The sequence below is a fragment of the Triticum dicoccoides genome, chromosome 2B, assembly GCF_002162155.2.
Source record: "Triticum dicoccoides isolate Atlit2015 ecotype Zavitan chromosome 2B, WEW_v2.0, whole genome shotgun sequence".
Lineage (NCBI taxonomy): Eukaryota > Viridiplantae > Streptophyta > Magnoliopsida > Poales > Poaceae > Triticum > Triticum dicoccoides.
Genome location: NC_041383.1, coordinates 609767492 through 609790837, shown reverse-complemented (window position 1 = coordinate 609790837; position 23346 = coordinate 609767492). Strand labels below are relative to the sequence as shown.

At 50.7% G+C, this 23346-nt stretch overlaps 1 protein-coding gene across 1 annotated transcript; it reads left to right on the top strand.

Annotated features, from left to right (window-relative positions):
• Positions 1-21126: 21126 nt before the first annotated feature.
• On the top strand, positions 21127-22476 carry LOC119368108 (growth-regulating factor 12-like). Its single transcript, XM_037633453.1, has 3 exons — positions 21127-21439; positions 21511-21786; positions 21899-22476. The coding sequence occupies exons 1-3, from the start codon at positions 21361-21363 to the stop codon at positions 22225-22227; spliced, it is 684 nt and encodes a 227-aa protein (XP_037489350.1). The 5' UTR covers positions 21127-21360; the 3' UTR covers positions 22228-22476.
• The last annotated feature ends 870 nt before the right edge of the window (positions 22477-23346 follow it).

The window sequence follows — 23346 nt, the reverse complement described above, 5'->3', positions numbered from 1 at the left end:
AACTTGACGTCCCTCATCCACCTCCCTGGATGAGGATCCATCATCCATCTCGTCGTCCCGTCGGTTCGGCCACCCCGTCCTCCACCTCCAAGGAGCTACTCTGACGATCGCCTCGTCTATCGCGGCTGCTCCATCCCCACAATGCTGCCTTAACCTGCTCCACCGGAACCGCAACATCCTCACCGACTCCTCGGACGAAGCTGAGGCCTACTCGGCGCCACCAAAGAGGTTGTACACTCATCGCATCGCACCTTCTCGTTAACTCGACCTCCCGACGCTGACGGTGCTCCATCCCGCACCCCCATGGAGCGGCTACCTCGAAGCCGGCGCCGCGGGTGACATCTCCATGGCGGCTCTCCCCCAGTGCGAGGCCCCTTTGGCGGTGGCGTCCATACCAGCCAGATCTGCTGCTGCTACTCCGGCTCTCGCTCACGCTGCTGCTGCTGCTCCGGCTCTCGCTCGTGCTACTACTGCTGCTCTTCCCTTGCTGGTGCTGCTGCTCTGCTCCGATTTAGCTACACTTTAGTCGACTGAATTGACTTTTGGGTGAGTCGATTTTCAGGGGGTGGGGGGCTCATCGAAGTTAAGGAAGAACCACCCGCAGCGGGGAGGGGAGCTCGCCGGAGAGGTACCTCACTATCTATCTTAGGGTTCAGGGTGGGGGGCTGTGGTCGCCGACGGTAGGGGGCGCGGTGGTGGGACGGTGGCATGGGAATCGTAGGAGAAAAAGCTCAGCGCGGGGGGAGGGGGGGCTAGAGGGCTGGCCGAGGCGGCGGTGGAACGATGGTGGGGAGTTGTTTCGGAGCGGTGAGGCGGCGCTGGGGTCGGCGGTTTGGCTGGTGGTGGCTGGCGGTTCAGGGGGGTGCAGGTTGAAGATGAACCGCAGGCCCTCCCTAAACTACATGTCAAGTGCCTCTCTGCCACCACTGCGTTCAGTTTAGACAGTAACATTCAGATTCCACACTAAATTTCAGTTTCGACAGTTAAGTTCAGAGTCAACAGTTTTTACCTCATATGTTGTAGTCAGGTGGTTTTTGATGATGTAAATTTTACATCTATTTTACATCATCTATTGGAGATGCTATTAGAATCCCGCTTGAGATTAACGATATCTGTCTTGTGCTACTTCAGCCTTGACGTCTTATGGCTCACCGGAGCTGCTCCAATGACAGAGCGATCCATCACAATAGAGCAGTGCCCTGGACGCCGTCTACAGATTCCTCAGATCTTCCTCCACACCTCTGATAGCCACCTCTACCTCAACTTCTTCAGCGACCAACCCAATGATGCCGAGGTCGACACAGCTACGGCAAAGAGGTTGTACACTTGTTGCATCACTTATTACTCTATATTCATGTCGATCCATTAGGGCTATTTTGGTTTAAACGGAAAAACATAGCAATAGGGAATTTTCCTATGGCACTCTACTATTCAATTATTCATGCATTTTGTTGAAAGGAATGGAGCAAAACATCCACATGGACCTACTTTTCAAAATCCTATGCATGAAAACAAGACCAGGTGCATTAGTGGCAGAATAACATTCTAACTATACACGCTTTCATATGGTTTCACTTTATTTTGGCCATGTTTCTTTGCATTCCTCTGCTCTTTCAATTACTGTGAACCAAACACCCAAGTTGACAGAAATCATGTGTTTACAAATGCTCTGTTTACCATGTGCATTCCTATCCTATTCCAGTGTTTTTCCTATCCCTGAGTTTTTAGAATCATGCAAGCCAAATGAGCCCTTACAGAATTACTTCAGTTACAGGTAGGTGTCGAAGGGAACTTTGTGTGGTTTGTCCTGCTCCTGCCGCGACGTCGTCCACCTCACCTGAGCTGCTCCATCGACAGAAGCATCCACCAAACCAGACATCACGACTCCTAACCGTCTTTCGCCGCCTCAGATCTCCTTCCCTGCCGCCGGCACCCACCGCAACGGCATCACCATCATTGACTCAGCAGATGAACCTGAGGAGTACACTGGTCCACAAGAGAGGTCGTACTCTTTTGTTTTTGCTTATGTTATGCATTGCTTAAAATTACCTGCTACTTTATCGTCATGTTCACCTCTTAGACTCAAGTCAGGCCCAAATTAATGTTCAAACTTGAGTTCTAAATTAGTTGTGGGGCACATATCGAGGCAACAATGAATAGTATCTCTGTCTAATATCTCATTCACCTAGGGTATGCCTATGTTGTTCATCTTGGGTGGGAAACAAATAGTAAAACAATCATCATCTGTATTTTTATTAAATTAAAGCAATCATAAGCCTGCTATCATTATTTTTGGATCCATCCACTGGTTGTTACCATCACTCTAAATTTTTGCATGCACTCCTTACATAATCTCACCATATTTTTTTCATATGCATGTCAGATATTGTACACAGTCATGCTGAACATGTAGAGAAAAAGAGAAGAGTTTTGCGCGGCAATACAATGTCATGCAGACATCGCTTCATGGTGGGTTCAATGGCAAACCCTCCCCCTCTCAAGATTGTAATCCAGAGGGAGATATCTGTTCTGAGGCGGATTCAGACGCAACTGACCACTCCTATTTACCCCCCAAGGTGTTTGCTCTACCTTGGCATGATGATGTTAGTCATATCATGCATATGTTGCCTTGTAGTGCCTACTTTTGACATCATATATGTCATCTGCTTAGATTAGACATGTTCTGTAATGCCACCTGTTGAGGCACGATGTATGCGGTCCGATGAGTGTTGAGACACGCAGTAAGTATCATTATTTTCTGACCTTCACAAATGATTTGAGCAGATATGGGTGTATCTACTTAATGAAACACAAGTCTGAAACATTTGAAAAGTTTAAAGAATTTCAGAGTGAAGTGGAGAATCAACGTAATAATAAACTAAAGTTTCTACGATCTGATCGCAGAAGCAGATATTTGAGTTACGAGTTTGGCCTTCATTTAAAAAAATGTCGAATTTGTTCACAACTCACGCCACCTGGAACACCACAGAGTAATGGTGTGTCCGAACATCGTAACCGTACTTTATTAGATATGGTGTGATATATGATGTCTCTTACCAATTTACCACTATCATTTTGGGGTTATGCATTAGAGACAAACGCATTCACGTTAAATAGGGCACCGTCTAAATCCGTTGAGACGACACCGTATGAACTGTGGTTTGGCAAGAAACCTAAGCTATTGTTTTCTAAAGTTTGGGGTTGCGACACTTATGTCAAAAGGCTTTAGCCTGATAAGCTCGAACCCAAATCGGAGAAGTGCTTCTTCATAGGATGCCCTAAAGGAAACAATTGGGTACACCTTGTACCACAGTTCCGAAGGCAAGATATTTGTTGCCAAGAATGGAACCTTTCTAGAGAAAGAGCTTCTCTCGAAAGAAGTGAGTAGGAGGAAAGTAGAACTTGATGAAGTAATTGTACCTTCTCTCAATTTGGAAAGTAGCTCATCAGAGAAATATGTTCCCGTGATGCCTACACCAACTAGAGAGGAAGCTAATGATGATGATCATGAAACTTCAGATCAAGTTACTACCAAACCTCATAGGTCAACCAGAACATGATCCACACCAGAGTGGTATGGTAATCCTGTTCGGAAAGTCATGTTACTAGACCATGGCGAACCTACGAACTATGAAGAAGCTATGATGAGCCCAGATTCCGATAAATGGCTTGAGGCCATGAAATCTAAGATAGGATCCATGTATGAAAACCAAGTGTGGACTTTGGTGGCCTTGCCCGATGATCGGCGAGCCATAGAGAATAAATGGATCTTCAAGAAGAAGACTGACACTGATGGTAATGTTACTGTCTATAAAGCTCGACTTGTCGCAAAAGGTTTTTGACAAGTTCAAGGAGTTGACTACGATGAGACTTTCTCACCCTAGCGATGCTTAAGTTTGTCCGAACCATGTTAGCAATTGCCGCATTTTATGATTATGAAATCCGGCAAATGGATGTCAAAACTGCATTCCTTAATGGATTTCTTAAAGGAAGAGTTGTATATGATGCAACCAAAAGGTTTTGTCGATCCTAAGGTGCTAACAAAGTGTGCAAGCTCCAACAATCCATCTATGGACTGGTGCAAGCATCTCGGAGTTGGAATATACGCTTTGATGAGGTGATCAAAGCATGTGGTTTTATACAGAATTTCGGAGAAGCCTGTATTTACAAGAAAGTGAGTGGGAGACCTGTAACATTTCTAATTTTGTATGTGGATGACATATTATTGATGGGAAATGATATAGAATTCTGGATAGCATAAAAGGATACTTGAATAAGAATTTTTCAATGAAAAACCTCGGTGAAGTTGCTTACATATTGGGCATCAAGATCTATAGAGATTGATCAAGACGCTTGATAAGACTTTCAATGAGTACATACCTTGACAAGATTTTGAAGGAGTTCAAAAATGGGATCAGTCGAAGGAGTTCTTGCCTGTATTGTAAGGTGTGAAGTTGAGTGAAGACTCAAAACCCGACCACGACAGAAGATAAAAAGAGAGAATGAAAGTCATTCCCTATGCCTCAGCCATAGGTTCTATAAAGTATGCCATGATGTGTATCAAACCTGTTGTGTACCTTCTCATGAGTTTGGCAAGGGGGGGGGTACAATAGTGATCCAGGAGTAGATCACTGGACAACGGTCAAAACTATCCTTAGTTACCTTAAAGAGGACTAAGGAAATGTTTCTTGGTTATGGAGGTGATAAAGAGTTCGTCGTAAAGAGTTACTTCGATGCAAGCATTGACACTGATCTAGATGACTCTAAGTCTCAATCTAGATATGTATTAAATGTGGGAGCAATTAGCTAGATTAGCTCCATGCAGAGCATTGTAGACATAAAAAATTGCAAAATACATATGAATCTGAATGTGGCAGACTCGTTGAATAAACTTCTCTCACAAGAAAAACATGATCACACCTTAGTACTCTTTGGGTGTTAATCACATAGTGATGTGAACTAGATTATTGACTCTAGTAAACCCTTTGGGTGTTGGTCACATGGAGATGTGAACTATGGGTGTTAATCACATAAAGATGTGATCTATTGGTGTTAAATCGCATGGCGGTGTGAACTAGATTATTGACTCTAGTGCAAGGGGGAGACTGAAGGAAATATACCCTAGAGGCAATAATAAAGTTCTTATTTTATATTTCCTTATTTCATGATAAATTTTTATTATTCATGCTAGAATTGTATTAACCGGAAACTTGATACATGTGTGGATACATAGACAAAACACCGTGTCCCTAGTATGCCTCTACTTGACTAGCTCGTTAATCAAAGATGATTAAGTTTCCTAGCCATAGACATGTGTTGTCATTTGATGAACGGGATCACATCATTAGAGAATGATGTTATGAACAAGACCCATCCGTTAGCTTAGCATAATGATCGTTCAGTTTTATTGCTATTGCTTTTTTCATGTCAAATACATATTCCTTTGACTATGAGATTATGCAACTCCCGGATACCGGTGGAATACCTTGTGTGCTATCAAACATCACAACGCAACTAGATGATTATAAAGATGCTCTACAGGTATCTCCGAAGGTGTTTGTTGGGTTGGCATAGATCAAGATTAGGATTTGTCACTCCGAGTATCGGAGAGGTATCTCTGGGCCCTCTCAGTAACACACATCATAAGAAGCCTTGCAAGCAGAGTGACTAATGAGTTAGTTGCGGGATGATGTATTACAAAACGAGTAAACAGACTTGCCGGTAACGAGATTGAACTAGGTATGAAGATACCGACGATCGAATCTCGGGCAAGTAACAAATCAATGACAAAGGGAATAACGTATGTTGTCATAACGGTTCAACCAATAAAGATATTCATAAAAGATGTGGGAGCCAATATGAGCATCCAGGTTCCGCTATTGGTTATTGATCGAAGAGATGTCTCGGTCATGTCTACATAGTTCTCGAACCCATAGGTTCCGCACGCTTAACGTTCGATGATGATATTGTATTATATGAGCTATGTGATTTGGTGACCGAATGTTGTTGGGAGTCCCGGATGAGATCACGGACATGACAAGGAGTCTTGAAATGGTCGAGAGGTAAAGATTGATATATAGGACGATAGTATTCGGACACCGGAAGTGTTCTGGAAGGTACCGGGTACAAATCGGGTCACCGGAAAGGAGTTTCGGGCAACCCCGGCAAAGATATGGGCTTAATGGGCCGAGGGAGGGACAGACCAGCCCACAAGGGGCTTGTGCACCCCTTTCCCTGGCCGTAGGCCCTAGAGGAAGGAAAGGAGGGGGCGCCACCTCCTCCTGCCTTTCCCCCTTGGTAGGAGAAAGGAAGGGGGGGCACCTCCTCCTTCCTCCCCCTCATCGCCAAAAGAAGGAAAGGGGGCCGCTGGTCTAGGGTAGGAGCCCAAGTAGGATCCCTCCTACTTGGGATGCCCCTAGGGCTGCTTCTCTCCCCCTCCCACCTATATATACTTGGGGAAGGGCGCCTAGAAGACACACCAACAATTGTTCGCCGTGTGCGGCGCCTCCTTCCACAGATTACACCCTTAGTCATATTCTCGTAGTGCTTAGGCGAAGCCCTGCGCGGACCACTTCACAATCACCATCACCACGTCATCGTGTTGACCGAACTCATTTACTTCCTTGACACTTTGTTGGATCAAGAGTTCGAGGGATGTCATCGAGGTGAACGTGTGCAGAACTCGGAGGTGCCGTACGTTCGTTGCTTGATCGGTCGGAATGAGAAGAAGTTCGAATACATCAACCGCGTTGTCAAATGCTTCCGCTTTCGATCTACGAGGGTAGACACACTCTCCCCCTCTCGTTGCTATGCATCTCCTAGATAGATCTTGCGTGAGCGTAGGATTTTTTTTAAATTGCATGTTACGTTCCCAACACACCTGTCCATCAAGACTAACCTCCTCCTCCTCGTACCTAGTAGTACGGAAACCGCACCTCATATACTCAGTTTTAGTTCTACTAAGCCTAAAGCTTTTCGATTCCAAGGTTTATCTCCATGACTCTAACTTCCTATTGACCCGTCCTACTATCGTCGACTAGCACCACATCATCCGCAAAGAGCGTACACCATGAGATATCTCTTTATATATCCACTGTAACATCATCCATCACCAAAACAAAAATATAAGGGCTCAAAGCTGACCCCTGGTGCAGTCCTATTCTAATTGGAAAGTCATCAGTGTCGCCATCACTTGTTTGAACAGTTGGGACAACATTATCGTACATGTCCTTGATGAGGTTAATGTACTTTGCTGAACTTTGTGTTTCTCCAAGGCCCAGTGTCGTGGATCTAAGTCTGACAGTAGAGTGGGGGTAGGTATGGAGAGGCAAGGTCCTAGCTATGGAGAGGTTGTAAACACAAGAGATGTACGAGTTCAGGCCCTTCTCGGAGGAAGTAAAAGCCCTACGTCTCGGAGCCCGGAGGCGGTCGAGTGGATTACGTGTATATGAATTACAGGGTGCCGAACCCTTCTACCTGTGGAGGGGGGTGGCTTATATAGAGTGCGCCAGGACCCCAGCAAGCCCACGTAGGAGAGGGTTTAAGGTGCGTTAAGTCCGGGGCGTTACTGGTAACGCCCCACATAAAGTGTCTTTACTATCATAAAGTCTACTTAATTACAGACCGTTGCAGTGCAGAGTGCCTCTTGACCTTCTGGTGGTCGAGTGAGTCTTCGTGGTCGAGTCCTTCAAGTCAGTCGAGTGAGTCCCTCGTAGGTCGACTGGAAGGTGATCTCTTCTAAGGATGTCCTTGGGCAGGGTACTTAGATCAGGTCTGTGACCCTACCCTAGGTACATGACTCCATCATTAGCCCCCGAATGGATTGAGGCTTGAGTGATGAAGGAGTTGATGCTGTTTCTGATTAGCCTTCGCATACTGGTCATGCGTTGTTTTGAAAAAAATCTCTTTGTTGATAGTGAACAACTTTTCTTCAGTCGACTCGATCCATTCCTTTCCTTCGTCGAGTGATCTTTTGGACTTCGCCGATTTCCGAGCGACGGATCGCAGGAAATTCCGCGTTTGGCAGACCGATCTGCCGTTCGCGGATTCCGCGGATGCGAAATTTGGGGAAGCGCGCGAAGCGGGGCGGACCGCAGTGTTCGGACGGGACAGGGCATAGACGCCTCGATCCCCGCGCCACTTTTTTCGCCACGTATCGCGTCCGCGTAACTGTTCAGGATATGATTAGATCGACCGGGCCCACCTGTCATCCACTCGGAAGGGATCTTATAAATGCGCCCGGCGAGGGTTTTTTGAACAGTGCCTCAACATTCTCTCTCTGTTCCCTTCGTCTCCGCCCAACGCGCTCGCTCTCGCCTCCGCACAACTTCCCCTCGCGCGTCCCGCCGGCAGCCATGGTCAAGGAGAAGACGGCGGCGTTGGAATGCGGGAAGAAGGCGTCGGCGATGGAGAAGGCGAAGGGGAGATCCACCAGTCGTGGCGGGTCTTCGTCTAGATCTCGCCTGCCGAAAGGCTGGGTCCAGGGAGATTGGATCCAGTCGACCATCACGGAGAAGGATCTCCTCGACATGGCCAACGAGGGCCTGATCCCTCATGGAGCTGCGAGGCTTCCGGGGAAAGAGTGGCAGCCCCAGCCGGAAGAGGGTGAGTGCGTGCTTCTGGCTACCCATGTCGACCGCGGATTTTCTTTGCCGCCGAGCATTTTCTTCCGTGGTTTATTGAACTTCTTTGGAGCGCAACTCCACCACTTCACCCCGAATTCTATCGCCTACCTTGCCGCGTTCGTGTCCATGTGTGAGAGTTTTCTGGGTTGTCGACCGCATTGGGGCTTGTTCAAGCACATATTCACGTGTCGCTCTCAGACCGTGAAGAAGGCGAGCCCAGGCGACGAAAAAACCTGAGTTTTCCAAATGTGTGGGGGTCTGGGGATCCAGGTGAGGAACAAGAGAACCTTCCCAGCCATGACATTTCCTGAGTCAGTCAGAGGCTGGCAGTCGACCTGGTTTTACTGCCAGGATCAGTCGACGCCGGGGCAGTCAAGTGGACTCCCTCAGTTCACCATGGGCCGAGTGAACAAGCCCTCCTCTTTGAAGGTGATTCCGGAGGAGAAAGCTGACGTGAAGATGCTGATGGAGCGTGTAGTTCAGTTGGTTCGGGAGGGAGTGACGGGTATGGATCTCCTGGAGGTTTTTCTTAGGCGTCGTATCCAGCCTCTTCAGTTCCGGAGCCATTGCATGTGGTTGTACTGCGGGACTGAGGATGTGACTCGGGTCAATCCAGAAGCAGTCGACGATGCCACTCTGGAAAGGTGGATGGCCGCTGTTACTGGGAACAAGGATAACCCTCGCGGAGCCAGAAGGATTCCTCCACTCGACTGCCACAGTGATCCAAACAAGGTATGTCTGCTCCACTTCCCATTGTATTCTCGTCACATTTATTTCTGTTTTCTCTGCCGATCGGTCGACTGATCTTTGTCTTGACGTCTATCAGGCCCTCACTGAGCTGTACTCGATGCCCAATGGAGCACAGGCTCCGACCGAGGAGGGAGAAGCGAGCGGGGGCGAGAGCCAGGAGGAGGAGTGGGACTCGGACGCCGCTGAGGATGATGATGATGATGATGACGATGATGATGATGACGATGAGGACGAGGAAGAGGAGGAGGAGGAGGTCGCACCACCACGCTTGGAAAGGCGGTCGAAGCTTGTCCATGACCCTGCGACTAAACGTGGCAAGGGGGTTGCGACTGTTACACAGTCGACCAAGCGCCCTCGGACCACCTCTCCGGCGCCGACTGAAAAGGCGTCGAAGCAGCCCAGGGCGGCCCCGTCAAAGCCGACCAAGCTCCTGCCGAAGATGAAGGTGTCCATCCCCACCATCTCAGGGTAATCATGCTGCTTAAGTCTTCTTGTTTTGTGCGAACTTTATCTCTGGTTGGCGCTGGAGTCAGTCGACTGATTCTTTGGAGTTGCAGTGCTGCTACTTCTGAGACCTCAGCCCGGGCTGACGACCATGAGATGGAGGACGCAGCAACCTCAAGACCTGGTACTATACTCTTAACACCGTTTCTAGTCGACTGACTCATGATCTCTAACTCTGATCCTTTTCTGTAGCTCCATCCAATGTTGTTATCACTCTCCCTGATGATGATGAAGATAAGGAACCGCTGAAGCACAGAAGGAGTAGGAAAGCGTCTGCCAGCAGGGTGCCCCAGGATGTGACGGTGCCTGAGACTCTGGTCGCGGAGGAGGAGAACACCACTCGACACACTGTGTCCTTCGCAGATCCACTGACGAGTGCTCTGCAGCCCTCCCTCTTCACGACGCACCACGTCCCAGAGGACCAAGCTGGCGCCGCGAAGGAGGCGATACGCCAGGCAGGGATCATGATGGAGCAGTTGAAGACCATCCGGGATGCGAGTCAGGCAGCTTACGACGCCAGTTCCACCCTTCAAAGCAATGTTCAGGTCAGTCGACCACCGCTTGTTCTGTTAGGATATGCTATCAAAAACTTTTCTTTCCAGAATTTATAGTAATCACCCAGTGGGTGTGTCGATTTAAACTCCGTGTTAGCGGGGGCACGCTGAGTGCACCCGCTGGGTGTAGTCCCCAAGGCTAAGGTCGACTGCTGGCAGTCGGCCTTAGGCTTTATAAGTTCAGTATTTCCGTCATTCGACTATGGCGACTGGATTTCGCAAACCGGTGGGGGCACGCTGAGTGCACCCACTGGGTGTAGTCCCCAAGGCTAAGGTCGACTGCTGGCAGTCGGCCTTAGGCTTTATAAGTTCAGTCTTTCCGTCTTTCGACTATGGCGACTGGATTTCGCAAACCGGTGGGGGCACGCTGAGTGCACCCACTGGGTGTAGTCCCCGAGACTGTGGTCGACTGCTTGCAGTCGATTACAGTCTTAAAGAATACATCTTGTTTTTTTTTGAGGTCGACTGGTCGACTCTATCTTCAATAGGATTAGTGGGGGCACGCTGAGTGCACCCACTGGGTGTAGTCCCCGAGACTACGGTCGAATGCTTGTATTCGGCTGTAGTCTTAGAAATGCATGATTTTCCCTTTTCCACTCGGAAATGAATTATCTTTGACATTTAGTCGATTGATTCTTCGCAGAGGTCCTGTGACCTTGCGGCTCGCTACACTGAGCTGGAAAACAAGCACATCCAGCTCGAGCTGGATTTGAAGCTGGCTCAGGAGAATCTGTCGAAGGCAAAGGAGGAGACCAAAGGTATGTTTGGTGAGACCTCGACGACTGCTTTTTCCTTTTATTTGTTTCAAAATCTGATCTTGCTGTAACTTGCAGGTAAGGTGAAGGAGGCCCAAGAGAAAAAAGACCTTGAACTAGCTGAGAAGATCAAGCTTGCCGACGAGAAGTTAGCTTCAGTCACCAAGCTTGAACAAGAAAATACCAATCTGAAAGCTGCTCTTGAGAAGAAAAATGATCTGGAGGCCTTCCTGAGTGGTCTTGCCAAGAAGCTGTTCCTTATGCTTGAAGGTAAACCTTTATGCTCAACAATCATTTTCAACTTTGATTTTTCCATTCGACCATTGCCTTGAATCGGTGATCGCCCTTGCAGAATTTTGTCAAGACTTTGAAGAAGAGACTAGCCGACTGGAACCAAACCTTGACCCCGTCAACTCTCCGGTGAATGATGAAGTTGCCATGAATGTTTTCCGACTGGAGTCCCGTGTTGCAGCTGTCGTGGACTATCTTGCAAGGCTGAAGGTTGCCACATCTCGCATCGACTCAACGCTCTGGCCCAGGGAGACACTCCAGCATGACCTCGAGTCACTGATGGCTCGCTTAAACACGGTCCCTAGTCGAGTACAGGAGTGGAAAAAGTCTTCGGCTCGGTGCGGTGCAGATGTTGCTCTGTGTCTGGCCCGAGTCCACTGCAAAGATGCGTGAGAAGACAAGCTGGCGGCCCTCCGGGTGGCCAACACCAAGAAACACGACTTCAGGTCCTTTATGGAAACTTTCATTGCTGCTGCCACTCGGATCGCAGACGGAATTGATCTTGATGAGTTTGTTGCACCTTCCAGCCCTCCACAGGAGGAGTAAAAAACTTCTTTTAAGCTCGACGCTTTAAATTTGCCTCGGTATGCCGAGTGGAGTTGTAACCGATAAACCTTAACAGGCTTAGCGCCTGAGCACTTTCGGTTCCTTTAGGTGTCGTTCCGAACTTGAATTTGATGTTTGAATATGATTGCTTTTGGCTTGAAATGTCTTTTGCAGGTTCAAAGTAAGACGCTCACTGCAGTCGACTTATTCCTTAATCCTCCTAGGCGAGCACTGGGCTGCAGCTAAGTCCCCGAGTGAGAGGTTTGCTCTTCACTCGGTAGGATTTTTATATCTTAGGCGAGCACTGGGCTGCAGCTAAGCCCCCGAGTGAGAGGTTTGCTCTTCACTCGGTAGGATTTTTATATCTTAGGCGAGCACTGGGCTGCAGCTAAGCCCCCGAGTGAGAGGTTTGCTCTTCACTCGGTAGGATTTTTTATATCTTAGGCGAGCACTGGGCTGCAGCTAAGCCCCCGAGTGAGAGGTTTGCTCTTCACTCGGTAGGATTTTATTTAATCTTAGGCGAAACGGATTCGCAGCTAAGCCTCCGAGTGGGAGTCTGGCTCACCACTCGGTAAGGATTTTTACAAACTTAGGCGAAACGGATTCGTGGCTAAGCCTCCGAGTGGAAGTCTGGCTTACCACTCGGTAGGATTTTGGTAACTTAGGCGAGCACTGGGCTGCAGCTAAGCCCCCGAGTGAGAGGTTTGCTCTTCACTCGGTAGGATTTTATTTAATCTTAGGCGAAACGGATTCGCAGCTAAGCCTCCGAGTGGGAGTCTGGCTCACCACTTGGTAAGGATTTTTACAAACTTAGGCGAAACGGATTCGCGGCTAAGTCACCCACTGAGGGGGAAATTTTATTGGACAAAATAAAAAGTGACAAAAATTATGGAGGAACTATGACACTATTATTTTGAAATCCATGAACTACAGGAGTACTTTATTGCAACTCATCCGAGTGATAAACTTAAGTGTAAAATGGGCGGAGTAGTTCCGTGTTCCAAGCTCGGGGCTCGTCGATATTGCGTTCGACGTTGTAAAGACGGTACGCCCCGTTGTGGAGAACTTTGGTGACGATGAAGGGTCCTTCCCAAGAAGGAGCGAGCTTGTGATGTTTCTTCTGATCCACTCGGAGAACTAAATCTCCTTCCTGGAAGGCTCGACCCCTCACATTTCTGGTGTGGAAACGACGCAAATCTTGTTGGTAGATGGTCGATCGGATCAGAGCCATCTCCCTTTCTTCCTCTAAAAGGTCGACTGCGTCCTGCCGCGCTTGTTCAGCTTCTGCTTCGTTGTAGATCTCAACTCGAGGAGCATTGTGGAGAAGATCACTCGGCAAGACTGCTTCAGCTCCGTAGACCAAGAAGAATGGAGTTCTTCCGGTCGACCGATTAGGTGTGGTCCGCAGTCCCCAAAGCACCGAGGGAAGTTCGTCGACCCAAGCTCTAGCTGCATGCTTGAGATCACGCATCAGTCGGGGTTTCAATCCCTTGAGAATCAGGCCATTGGCTCGCTCTGCTTGTCCATTCGTCTGCGGATGGGCGACCGAAGCGTAGTCGACTCGTGTGCCTTGAGAGTTGCAGAAATCCCTGAATTCTTCCGAGTCAAAGTTCGACCCATTATCCGTAATGATGCTGTGCGGGACTCCATATCTGAATATCAGTTCTCTGATGAAGCTAACAGCAGCACCGGCGTCAAGGTTCTTGATTGGTTTAGCCTCAATCCACTTGGTGAACTTGTCGACTGCCACCAGTACATGCGTGAAGCCACTTCGCCCTGTTCTCAAAGGACCGACCATGTCCAACCCCCAAACTGCGAAAGGCCAGACGAGTGGAATGGTCTTCAGAGCTAATGCAGGCTTGTGCGACATATTCGAGTAGAACTGACACCCCTCGCACTTATCCACTATTTCCTTTGCCATCTCATTCACTTTTGGCCAGTAAAATCCGGCTCGGTATGCTTTGGCCACGATGGTCCGAGAGGACGCATGATGACCACAGGTTCCCGAGTGGATATCATTAAGGATGATTCGACCTTCTTCTGGTGTTATGCACTTCTGACCAACTCCAGTCGCGCTTTCTCTATATAACTGTCCTTTGATTACGGTAAAGGCTTTAGATCGACGGACGATCTGTCGAGCCTCTTCCTCATCCTCCGGAAGCTCTTTTCTCAGGATATACGCGATATACGGAACTGTCCAGTCGGGAATGACCACCAAGACCTCCATGACCAAGTCGACTACTGCTGGGATTCAACCTCAGTCGGATCTGTGGCACTCTTGGGCTGTGGAGCTTCTTCGGTGAAAGGGTCTTCTTTGACTGACGGAGTGTGTATATGCTCCAAGAACACACCACTCGGAATGGCCCCTCTCTTGCAACCTATCTTTGCTAGATCATCAGCTGCTTGTTTTTTCAGTCGGGGTATATGATGGAGCTCCAACCCCTCGAACTTCTTTTCCAGCTTCCTCACTGCACTGCAGTATCCAGTCATGGCTGGGCTTCTCACGTCCCACTCCTTCATCACTTGGTTGACCACTAAATCTGAGTCGCCATAGACCATCAGGCGACGGACGCCGAGTGAAATGGCCATGCGCATTCCGTATAAGAGGGCCTCATACTCTGCCTCATTGTTGGAGGAATCAAAGTGAATCTGGAGCACATATCTGAGCTTATCTCCTCCGCGGGAAACCAGGACAACCCCAGCACCGGAACCATTCAACATCTTAGAGCCATCAAAAAACATGGTCCAATGCTCCGAGTGAACTTCAGTCGGCTGCTGCTGTTCAATCCACTCAGCGAGGAAATCTGCTATTGCCTGGGACTTAATGGCTTTCTTTGCCTCAAACTTGATATCAAGGGGAAGAAGTTCAATCGCCCATTTCGCCACTCGACCAGTTGCATCTCTGTTGTGCAAAATCTCTGATAGTGGAGCATCGCTGACGACTGTGATGGAATGGTCAGAGAAATAATGAGCAACCTTCCTTGTGGTCATGTATATTCCATACACAAGCTTCTGATAATGGGGATATCTCTGCTTGGATGGGGTCCAGACTTCAGACAAATAATACACTGGGCGCTGAACTTTGAAAGCTTTTCCTTCTTCTTCCCGCTCGACCGTAAGCACAGTACTGACGACTTGTCCTGTGGCTGCGATATAAAGCAATAGAGGCTCTTTGCTGATTGGAGCAGCAAGCACCGGCTGGGTGGAGAGCAGAGCTTTTAGCTCGGCAAACGCTACATCAGCTTTTGGAGTCCACTCGAACTTGTCTGCCTTCTTCATCAGTCGGTAAAGAGGCAATGCCTTTTCACTGAGTCGTGAGATGAATCGACTTAATGCGGCCAAGCATCCAGTAAGCTTCTGGACATCGTGCACTCGCACAGGGCGTTTCATTCGGAGAATAGTGCCGATCTTCTCTGGATTAGCGTCGATCCCTCGCTCGGAAATGAGAAAACCGAGTAACTTGCCACCAGGAACTCCGAATGTGCACTTTGATGGATTGAGCTTGATATCATACCTTCTGAGGTTGGCAAATGTTTCGGCGAGGTCAGCGAGCAGGTCGGAACCTTTTCATGACTTGACGACGATATCATCCATATACGCTTCCACATTCCGACTGATTTGAGTGAGTAGACACTTCTGAATCATTCGCATAAATGTGGCTCCGGCATTCTTGAGGCCGAATGGCATGGTGATATAGCAGAAGCACCCGAATGGAGTGATGAAAGATATTTTTACCTCGTCGGGTCCGTACAGACGGATCTGGTGGTACCCGGAGTAGGCGTCTAGAAAAGACAATCTCTCACATCCCGCGGTCGAGTCAACAATTTGATCTATGCGAGGGAGAGGAAAATGATCTTTCGGGCAGGCCCGGTTGATGTGCTTGAAATCAATGCACATCCGGAGCGATTTGTCCTTCTTAGGAACCATGACGACATTAGCGAGCCACTCGGAGTGGTATATCTCTCGGATAAATCCTGCCGCCAACAGTCGAGCCACTTCCTCACCAATGGCTTTTCTCTTCTGGACGGCGGACCGCCGAAGATGCTCTTTGACTGGTTTTGCTGATGAGTCGACTCTTAGGCGATGCTTAGCCAGTCCCCTGGGAACACCTGGCATGTCAGCGGGCTTCCATGCAAAAATGTCCCAGTTCTCACGGAGGAACTGGATGAGCGCTTCTTCCTATTTCGGGTCGAGTGTTGTGGAGATGTGGGTCGGGGCTGCATCGGGGTCGGTCGGGTGAATGTGAACAGGCTTCGTCTCACCGGACGACTGGAATGCAGATTCTGTGGCGGGTTTCTTGGATCGCAGCAAATCACTCGGATCTGCGTTTTGCTTGTATTCTTCAAACTCGACCGCTGTCACCTGGGAATCAGCAATCTTTGAGCCCTTCTGAAAGCACTCTTCTGCCTTTTTCCGATCACCGGTGACAGTGATCACTCCTTTGGGGCCGGGCATCTTCAATTTGAGGTACACGTAACATGGTCGAGCCATGAACCGTGCATAAGCTGGTCTCCCCAAAATGGCATGATATGCACTCTGAAAATCCATGACCTCAAACGTCAACTTCTCTTTGCGAAAATGTTTCGAATCACCAAACACCACGTCCAGAGCTATTTGGCCGAGTGACTCGGCTTTCTTCCCTGGTATAACTCCATGAAAGCTCATGTTACTGGTGCTCAGTCGGGACATCGGAATGCCCATTCCTTTCAGTGTGTCTGCATACAACAAATTCAGCCCGCTACCACCGTCCATCAACACTTTTGTCAGTCGAGTGCCTTCGACAACTGGATCGACCACCAAAGCTTGCCTCCCAGGGGTGGCAATATGAGTCGGGTGATCAGATTGGTCGAATGTGATGGGTGTTTGGGACCATCTCAGATAATTTGCTTTTGCTGGGGTAACCATGTTCACCTCGCGGTTAATGACTTTCAATCGACTCTTGCTTTCCACATCTGCAAAGATCATCAGAGTGGAGTTGACATGCGGATATCCTTCCTCACTGTCCTCCTTGTCTTCGGCCTTGTCCGACTCCTTTTCCTTGTCTTTAGATTGTTTTCCTTGAAACTGCTGGATCAGGAGTCGACACTGGCGAGTGGTATGCTTTGGGTAAATGATATTCCCCTCTTCGTCTTTCTTCGTGTGGATGTGACACGGCATATCCATCACGTCGTTCCCTTCTTTATCCTTTACCTTCTTAGGGTTCCAGGATCCTTTTGGTTTCCCTTTAAACTTTCCCTGAGTCACGGCCAGAGCCTCTCCAGGAGCTGCCGGTTCAGCCTTCCGCTTCTGTTTCCGACTGGTGTTTCCCTTCTCCGACTGACTCGGCTTGTGCTTGCCGCTTCGGAGTCGGTCTTCTTCTTCGCCGTTGGCGTACTTGGTAGCAATTTCCATCATCCGACTCAGGGTCATGTCTCCGGTTCGACCAAATTTCAAACTCAATTCTCTGTTCTTGACACCATCCTTGAAGGCGCAGACTGCCTAATGATCAGACACATTCTCCACTGTATGGTGCAAAGTGATCCATCTCGGAGTATACTCCCTGAGAGTCTCATTGGTCTTCTGCACACAGACTTGCAGCTCCGTCAATCCAGCCGGTCACTTGCAAGTTCCTTCAAACGTTCTGACGAACACTCGGGACAAATCTTCCCAAGTGTAAATGCTGCTAAGAGGTAACTGATTCAACCACGCTCTGGCAGAACCTTCCAACATGAGGGGCAAATGCTTCATGGCCACCTCGTCATTCCCACTACCAATCTGAACCGCCACTTGGTAGTCCTCAAGCCAAGTTTCAGGCTTAGGCTCACCGGTGAACTTGCTGACTCCTGTTGCCAACCTGAAATTGGGAGGAATCACTGCGGCTCTGATAGCTCTGCTGAAACATTCCGGACCAGAAATGTGCACTCGACTGCTCGTGGGCGCATCTCTGTCGAGTCCACCCCGATGGGCTCTGTTCCGGTCGACCAAGCCTTGCACGATAATGGATCGCGCATCGAAGCCTGGTTCCCTGGGGTCGACTGGAACTCTTCGCCCCGGACTGAGCTGACGTCTGTCATCTTGCTGCTGAGGAGCGTAAGACCCACCCCTCGGAGGGGAAGTGGGCACTCGACGCCTATCATCTCGGTCGTGTCGGTCTCCATATTGGTCTCGCCGATTCTCGCGCCCCTCACGCCGCGGAGGCGATCTGGGACTGTGAGCCTACTGAACCGTATTCGCAGCGACGGATCGACTGTGAATTCTGTTGCGCGACTGCGACACGGCTGAATTCTGATCTCCTGCCGCCCGGAGCAGATCCCTGATCTGCATCAAGCCTCTGCCAGCTTCCGACTGAGAGGGCTGGATGGACTCTGCAATACGGGTCGCAGCCGCTAAATTCTGGATTGGGGTTCGATATACCTGAGTCGGCGGGAAGAGTTGACGTCGACTGGCGTCGGGAACTCGTTGCCGCACGCGCTCGTCGAGTGCTCGCTGAAGATTCTCCAGGCGAGCGTGTTCGGCCAAATTGGCCAAACGTGCCTCCTCCATGGCGCGAGCCTCGGGGGTTTCTCCTGCGATGGGAGTATGCAGGGCATCCATGTTCCTGCGGCGAAGTTCCTCTCTTTGCAGAGAGTCGAGTGGCTCGGGCTGGTACTCTTCGTGGTCTCGTGCGGGGTCGCCTCCGTCGCCTACCCCACCATCATGGGCGAAGCCAGGGGGCTGCGAGGCCCGTCGACCATCAGGATTTCCGCCGCTGGATCACTGCTATCGCATTCGGATGCAGTCTCTACGGAGCCAGTCGACAGATCGAACAGACCGTAGAGAGATTCGTCGGGCTCGATTGCCGCAACTTGGGTGGTGGCCGTCTGGCGAGCCACCGCGTGTCTCACCCACCGCTGAAGCCTCGACCGACCCGAGTGCTTGCGCTGGCGGGAGACCGGGAGGGTGGTCGATAGGGGAGTCGACCGATATGGGGTCGACGGTTGCCGCAGCAGAACGCCGCGGACACATGCGCGAAAATGCGTCGCACCGCGGACGGGGAGCGCATCGACGTCGAGTGGAGCCTCCTGGAGCCAGGCGGAGTCGTCGGCGACGAAGGTGAGAGCACCGAGACGAATCTCTCGACCGTCGACCAAAACTCCAGCAGCTACCATGATGAAAGTACTCGGAAGAATCGCAACTTCTCCACAAAATCGCTAAAACACCTGCCCCACGGTGGGCGCCAACTGTCGTGGATCTAAGTCTGACAGTAGAGTGGGGGTAGGTATGGAGAGGCAAGGTCCTAGCTATGGAGAGGTTGTAAACACAAGAGATGTACGAGTTCAGGCCCTTCTCGGAGGAAGTAAAAGCCCTACGTCTCGGAGCCCGGAGGCGGTCGAGTGGATTACGTGTATATGAATTACAGGGTGCCGAACCCTTCTACCTGTGGAGGGGGGTGGCTTATATAGAGTGCGCCAGGACCCCAGCAAGCCCACGTAGGAGAGGGTTTAAGGTGCGTTAAGTCCGGGGCGTTACTGGTAACGCCCTACATAAAGTGTCTTTACTATCATAAAGTCTACTTAATTACAGACCGTTGCAGTGCAGAGTGCCTCTTGACCTTCTGGTGGTCGAGTGAGTCTTCGTGGTCGAGTCCTTCAAGTCAGTCGAGTGAGTCCCTCGTAGGTCGACTGGAAGGTGATCTCTTCTAAGGATGTCCTTGGGCAGGATACTTAGATCAGGTCTGTGACCCTACCCTAGGTACATGACTCCATCACCCAGCACATGACATTGTGCAATATCTTATCATATGCTTTCTCCAAGTCAGAACACCATATGTTGGTCATTCTTTTTCTCCGTGTATCTCTCCATAAGTTGCTATACCAAGAATATGACTTCCATGATCGATCTCCCAGGCATGAAACCAAATTGATTTTTGGTCACGCTTGTCATTCTTCTTAAGAGGTATCAATGACTCTCTCCCATAGCTTTATTGTATGGCTCATCTGTTTAATTTTATGGTAATTAATACAACTCTGAGCCCCCTCTTGTTCTTGAAGATTGATACTAGGAGTATACCTGGCCATCTGCCGGGCCAGGCTTCGGGTCGGGCCTGCCAAAGCCCGAGGCAGAAAACCTAGGTCCGAGCCCGCCCCGGCCATCGGGCCTGGTTTTTGAGCCCAAGCCCGGCCCGAAGGTGATAAAGCCCGTCGGGCCTCGGGCCACGGGCCGAGCCCCTTTAGTAAATCGTGAAAATGGGCCCGGCCCAGCCTTCAGGCTAATCTAGGCCCGGTGTAGCGTCGGGTCGGGTCGGGTTGGGCTTTTTCGGGCCGGGCTGTCCATGGCCAGGACTAACTAGGAGTAATATACTCAGTCTTCATTCTTCTGGCATTTTATTTGCCCGAACTACGCTATGCCTCGAGGTCTCTTCACACCACAATGGAGATACAACGAGAACCCATTTTCTCTTCGGTAGATGTCATCATACGATGTGGCCTTCTTGGCCATCTTGTACATCTTCTGCAAGAAAAGAAAATGTACTGCTGTCATGTTTTAGATGGTCACGTACCGCGTGAAAGGAGGCTAGCCGGGTAGCCAGGGGACAGGGGTCGATGGCAGAGAGCGCACAGAGCCGAGCCATGTTGACCAGGCGAGGCCCCATGCACAGCCCCATGCGTCTCACGGACGTAGATCTGGGCATCTGGCCTTGCCAGTATCGCAATCTCGTGACACATCCATACGCGCGTGTACGGTGCGAGCGTCTACCCGGCATGCGCGCCGGGATTCCTTGTACGGTGAGAGCGTGCCCGGCCCGGCGCTGGGCATGCATGGACGCGGTCCCGGGTGTGCCGTGCTGTGGCTCCTGCATAGAGCCCGACGAGCCATGAGGCGTCGCCGCCCGTGGCACACTGCACGGCACGTGAAGCGCGCTTTCGCTACGGCGTTGAAGGGTGCGGCCGGAGTGGGAAGCGGCGTGTCACCGGTGCGGTCGGCCGGCGTGTCCAGGGAACGGAACGGAGGCATTTAAGGAAAAAACCTCCAAGGTGCAGCCTGCAGCAAGCAAAACCATGGCCGAAGCGTCGTCGGTCTTTCCCAGCAGTTTGACAGTTCCAGTAATTGCATCCCGTCAAAGTTCCGGAGCACCAGCGAAGGTGTCAGCGGTGGAGTGTCCCGTACATGTAGCCAGCCCCTACTGACAGTCTGACACCGACAGCCGACGTCAAGCGGCAGCGTCGCGTCCCTTCGCTTCTCTCTACTCAAAGAACCTGCGCGAGCTCCATACTACTCTTGCCTCTATCCACAGCGTGTTCATTCCAACACAAGAACAACACACACGACGCGCACTCGCACCAGCCAGCCACGGAGGAAGAAAGGCGCACTCCAGAGATGACCGAGCGAAGGCAGGAACACTCGCCGCCGTCCAAGCTCCCCCGCCTCTCCGGCCCCGACGCCGACGACAACGACGGTAGGGAACCGTCTGCCTCAGGCAAGCAAGTGATTCATTCATTAGTCTTTGACGTGCGTTGCTTGGATTAGGCGCAGGGACGGTGACCATGGCGGCGCCGTCGCCGCTGGTTCTTGGGCTGGGTCTCGGCGTAGGCGGCAGCAGCAGTGACAGTGGACGAGGCGACGCGGAGGCATCTGCGGCGACGCGGCCATCGGCGCTGACGTTCATGCAGCGGCAGGAGCTGGAGCACCAGGTGCTCATCTACCGCTACTTCGCCGCCAACGCTCCCGTGCCCGTGCACCTCGTCCTCCCCATCTGGAAGAGCGTCGCCGCCTCCTCCTCCGCCCCGCAGAGGTTCCCATCCCGTACGTGCCGCGCGCTCTCCTCCTCGTACTAGTTTCCCCCCGGCGTTTACTGTCTGTTTGTTTTGGATTAATTGGTTGGTTATCGCCGATGTTGATCGTTTGGTTTGTGCAGTGGCGGGACTGGGGAGCATGTGCTACGACCACAGGAGCAGCATGGAGCCGGAGCCGGACCGGTGCCGGCGCACGGACGGCAAAAAGTGGCGGTGCTCGCGCGGCGTGATGCCGGGGCACAAGTACTGCGAGCGCCACGTCCACCGCGGCCGCGGCCGTGCAAGAAAGCCTGTGGAAGCCGCGCCGGCCACATCAGCCATCCCGATCCGCGCAATGCACGCCGCCGACGCGCAGGGCGCCACAAGCGCGCACGCGGCGCCACCGCAGCGCCTCGGCTTCTCCTCCCCCGCCGGCGTCTACCTGGCCCACGGCACCGCCCGTGCCACCTGACCTGATGACGGCATTTTCTTCAGTTAGCTACAGATGTTTTGCTTCCTTGTTTGTGCTAATCTGTAGCGGGAAATCTCCGAGGATTATGCTGTACTGGTGCTGGTAATTTTTATTTTCGCCTTGACCACGCCTCGGTGTTCCCGAGTCGTCAAAGTTCGATGGCATGCATAGGGGGGTTCGTGCTGCCCTGTTTACTCTGTCTGTGCAGTGACACTGACATGTCTGATGCCGCAGGCGAGTTGTTTTTCATTTGTTGTAGTGGAAGACGCGCCTGGGTGCGGGGGTATGGGCGGGGCCCCGGCTAGTGGGGGTTCTGGGGCTGAGGGCCATGCTGAACGACCGGTCAGATGCTGGGGCGCAGACGCTGGACCCGTCCGTGGTGCAGACTGCAGAGTGGCCCGACTGAAGACCAGCTCGCCGCAGCGACCAATACTCGAAAGAAACTTCGTGAAAAAATCCTACCTCCTCCGTCCAAAAAAACTCAAACTTGTTTCTCAAATGGTGTTGAGGGACAAAATTTTTCGGACGGAGGGAGTACTATCTATCCATTACAATATGAGAGGAGATGAACTATCTATCTATTTCAATATGAGGGGACAACGAACTATCTATCCATTTCAATATGAAAGGACAACTAACACCAGAAATAATAAAAATTACATCTAGATTCATAGAGCATCAAACGATGACTGCAAACACTGTAGCGAGCCCAAGGCGTGCCGCTGTCATGGCTCCTCACTCACCGGAGCATGGGCAATATTGTTGTAGTAGACAGTCGGAAAGTCGCCTCCTCACTCACCGGAGCTTGGCGATACTTGTTACAGTAGACAGTCGGGAAGTCATTGTGCTAAGGCCTCGTAGGATCGGCCAACCAGAACATCAAATGCCGTCGATGAATAGTAGTGTAGATCGACAGGATCCAACATGAAGACACACGAATGTAGACAAATGACGAATAAATCCGAGCAAATCCACCAAAGGCAGTTCTGTCAAAGACACACCTTCACACGCCCACCGACGATGCTAGATGCACCATCAGAAAGGAGGCTATGCGGGAAGAACCTTATTTCATTTTCAGGGAGCCGTCGCCGTCTCGCCTTTCTGAGAAGGACACAAACC